General features: G+C 49.5%; 1 protein-coding gene across 1 annotated transcript in view; it reads left to right on the top strand.

The window, feature by feature from the left end:
- Positions 1 to 130: 130 nt before the first annotated feature.
- The window catches only part of LOC104273490 (GDH/6PGL endoplasmic bifunctional protein-like), a 6,271-nt gene continuing 2,966 nt past the window's right edge, over positions 131 to 3,435 (top strand). The window contains 3 exon segments of the mRNA XM_009868835.1: positions 131 to 803; positions 2,068 to 2,128; positions 2,131 to 2,175. Of these exon segments, the coding sequence (XP_009867137.1) occupies positions 177 to 803; positions 2,068 to 2,128; positions 2,131 to 2,175 (733 nt within the window). The 5' untranslated portion in view covers positions 131 to 176.

The raw sequence follows: 3,435 nt of genomic DNA, 5'->3' as shown, positions 1-3,435 counted from the left end.
TCCCGGAGGGGAGGAGAAACAACTGGGTGGAGGGTCCAGGCAGAAGTCCCCAGCTCTTCAGCTACGGGAAGGCAGATGCCTTGCATTGTGTTTAGCAGTGTTAGAACATGGATTGGCAGATTTTCTTTTTTAATTCTGTCCTCTAGCATTCCTGGGTCTACCTCATCTCTCCCAAGATGCTCAGAAGAGTCCTATGTACTGTGTTGTTTGTGGGAACCTTACCATCACTGGCTGAAATGTCCCAGGGCCACATCTCAGTGATCTTGCTGGGAGCCACAGGTGATTTGGCCAAGAAGTATTTGTGGCAGGGTCTGTTCCAACTCTACATGGACCAAGTGAGCAATGGCCACAGCTTCACTTTCCATGGGGCTGCACTGACAGCTCTGGAGCAAGGTCAGAGGCTGATGTTTGATGTGCTGAAGCAGCTAGCCTGTCCCCGAGATGAAGCTCCCAACAAGTGTGCTGTGCTCAAGGACCAGTTTCTGAAGCTGAGCCAATACCACCAGCTGAAGACTGCTGAAAACTACACTATGCTGAACAGAGAGATTGAGACGCTGCTTCGCCAGGAGGGGCTGAAGGAAGCTGGAAGAATCTTTTACTTCTCAGTACCACCATTTGCCTACACAGAAATTGCTCGCCACATCAACAGCAGCTGCAGACCACCTCCAGGAGCCTGGTTGCGTGTGGTGCTGGAGAAACCTTTTGGCCATGACCTGGAGTCAGCCCAGCAGCTGGCTGCAGAGCTGACAAGCTTCTTCAGGGAAGAGGAGATGTACCGGGTGGACCATTACCTTGGCAAACAGGTGAGCAGTTTGCAGGGCACAGCCCCTCTGCCAGCCTGAGGGACTGGCTGGGAGGATGTTGGATATCAGCTCCACGTCTAATGAGAGTGTCATTCACCTCTCAAGTTCAGGCAGAGCTGCTGAGTGTGCTCCCAAGCCTCTGCTTATGGAGTCCTGTACTGGTATTTTAGTCCTGTACTGTGCTGCTCTCTGTACTCTTAAAGAGCAGAGGAAATGTGCAGACCAAAGCAGGGATTTCTCCTGTTAAGAGTGAGGAGGGTCCCCTCGAGAAACCAGGATGTAGGGGTGACCTCTGCGTGTGCATGAAGGAGAGATCCAAAATTCACCTGGTCTTCTCACCAAGGTCAGGACTTTGATTTTGCTAAATAAGCAATGCCTTTTCATTCTCACAGTTCTCCCATCTCTTTATGCACAGGCTTCTGCTTAGCCATGGCTTCTAGAAACAGGTCTTAGTTTGATATGATATGGAACTTGTGGGATGTTAGTTTTGTGGGGTGCTTAGGAGAAGGTTTCTTCCTGCCCTGTGCTCCAGTCGGGGCATGGAGCACTGGCTGCTGCAGGGACGGCTCGGGTTGTGGAGCTGCGTTGTCCCAGAGGGAATGTGTTCAAGGTCATGCCATCCTTGTTTTAGAGGAGCGTGATGCCATATTTTGAAAGTACACTGGCTGCTGCAGGGACGGCTCGGGTTGTGAAGCTGCATTGTCCCAGAGGGAATGTGTTCAAGGTCATGTCATCCTTGTTTTAGAGGAGCGTGATGCCATGTTTTGAAAGTCGCCTGTTCCAGCCATGGCACTGTGGCCAGATTTTACTCAGAAGGTTGCATATGTAGTACTAAGAGGAGGGATTTTTTCTCTTCCCCCCCCCTCTTTTTTTTCTCTTGGAAAAGGCAGATGGCTCTAGTGGTGTAAGCATCTGATCTGATGTATTTCAGCACATTGGAGCCATACATTTGCACCAGGATGGTCTGACTCAGCCCTTTGTCCTTTGAGGGATATAAACTGAGTGCCTTGCGGTTTGTAGTTCAGCCTTTTTCACATGAAACCTCAAAATGCCTCAGAAAGACCTTTAATGTCTGCTCCGTACAGTCACTGGAGACCCTGTTGTGCATCACTGCAGGCTCTCTTGCTGATTTTCTCTTCTCTGTGGCATGTCTGCTGGCACTCCAGAGCTGGCCACATCCCAGTGCTGGGTGGGGCAGTGAGGCAGAGATACTGTGGAAATCTGCTGAGTTTTTGTTGTGTCTTTGATTTTTTTTCCTTCACAGGCTGTAGCCCATATCCTGCCTTTTCGAGATCAGAACCGACAGTTTCTGGATCCAATTTGGAATTTTTTAGAGTGGAGATTGTCTTGAAAGAGACTGTGGATGCTAAAGGTTGGTGAGGCGAGTGTGCAGAGCTAGGGTGAATGAGTGAGAAGAACTGGCAGGTTCATTAATTCTAACCCTTGAGGTAGTGCTGGTGCAGAAAAAAAGATGAATGTGTTGTTCCCTGGAAACAGAGAGGGACTGTCTTACGCTGCCTGTGCTAGGGACTGACTTACTTCCAGGTAGTGTTGCTGCTTCCAGGAAAAGATTCCTGTTGCAGTTCAGCTGGGAGCAGGTACAGAATCCCCCACCTTTATCTGCGTTAGAGCTTTGGGGCATCATAGCTAGCTTTCTATCCCAAATCTTAGTAAAAGGCGCTGAATTTGGAATTGATGCAATCTAAGCCCACTTCAGTTCAGTGCTGCAATAATCTGGTTGTTGTAACAACAGCCCTTTTGTATTCCTGTCCCGTTAGCTACCAAGCTCATGCTGAGTACAGGTTTGCGCTATTCTTTGGAAGATGCTCTTGTATTGTTTGCCTGGATACTACTCATATCGGCTGGATACTACTCACATCATATAGCTGGACTCGGTCCAGGTACCTAGGTCAGTCTCTTTGTCTGCTGGTTTCTTTCCCTTCCTCTCCATAGTAAGAAAGAGCATTGCAGAGAGAATATCCAAGCCCAGAGTTGCTAGCATGGGTCTCCCGCTGAAGGACACGGCTTCTCCCTGCAGTGCTGCAGCATCCACTCTGCAGTGCTCAGCATAAAGTGCTCTGGGCTGGACTGCCACCCGCAGCACTTCTGGGGATGTCAGGTGCCCTCTGTTCTGCAACATCAGGATTGCTTCTCCACTCCCTTTACCTCCTCTTCTGTCTCCCTCCCTCCCTCTCTTCCTTCCTCAGCCACCACAAACTCAATTAATGTGATTTTATCAAACTCGGAGTAATGCTTGGTTTGGCAGCCCAGACCTCACGTGGGCCTGTTTGTGGGAGAAGGACGTGCTGCAGAGAGATTTGGGGAGAACAGTGTTGTCTGCACATAGCCCCAGCTACACCCTGTACCCTCTCCATTCTGGTAATTTTTCATTTGACATCTTTTTTCCCCTGTGTGGCTTCAGCTGGCAGCCTGGCTCCCGGCAAGTCTGCAGCATTGATTACGTTAATGAATGTGCCTTTGGATTAGAGGAAGGGAGATAAATGTATCAATCAATAGGGGAAGCCTGTGGCTGTGATGTAGTCTGCAGTGTGCAGCCTGCTGCTGCTGGGATACAGAAAGGCATCTGCTTGAGTCACTTTCTTTGTAAGTGCATTGTCCTTCTCCCCCTGTT

The sequence above is a fragment of the Apaloderma vittatum genome, unplaced genomic scaffold (assembly GCF_000703405.1).
Source record: "Apaloderma vittatum isolate BGI_N311 unplaced genomic scaffold, ASM70340v1 scaffold19514, whole genome shotgun sequence".
Taxonomy (NCBI): Eukaryota; Metazoa; Chordata; class Aves; order Trogoniformes; family Trogonidae; genus Apaloderma; species Apaloderma vittatum.
Note: the sequence above shows the minus strand (reverse complement) of the source record. Positions and strands in the feature narration are given on the sequence as shown.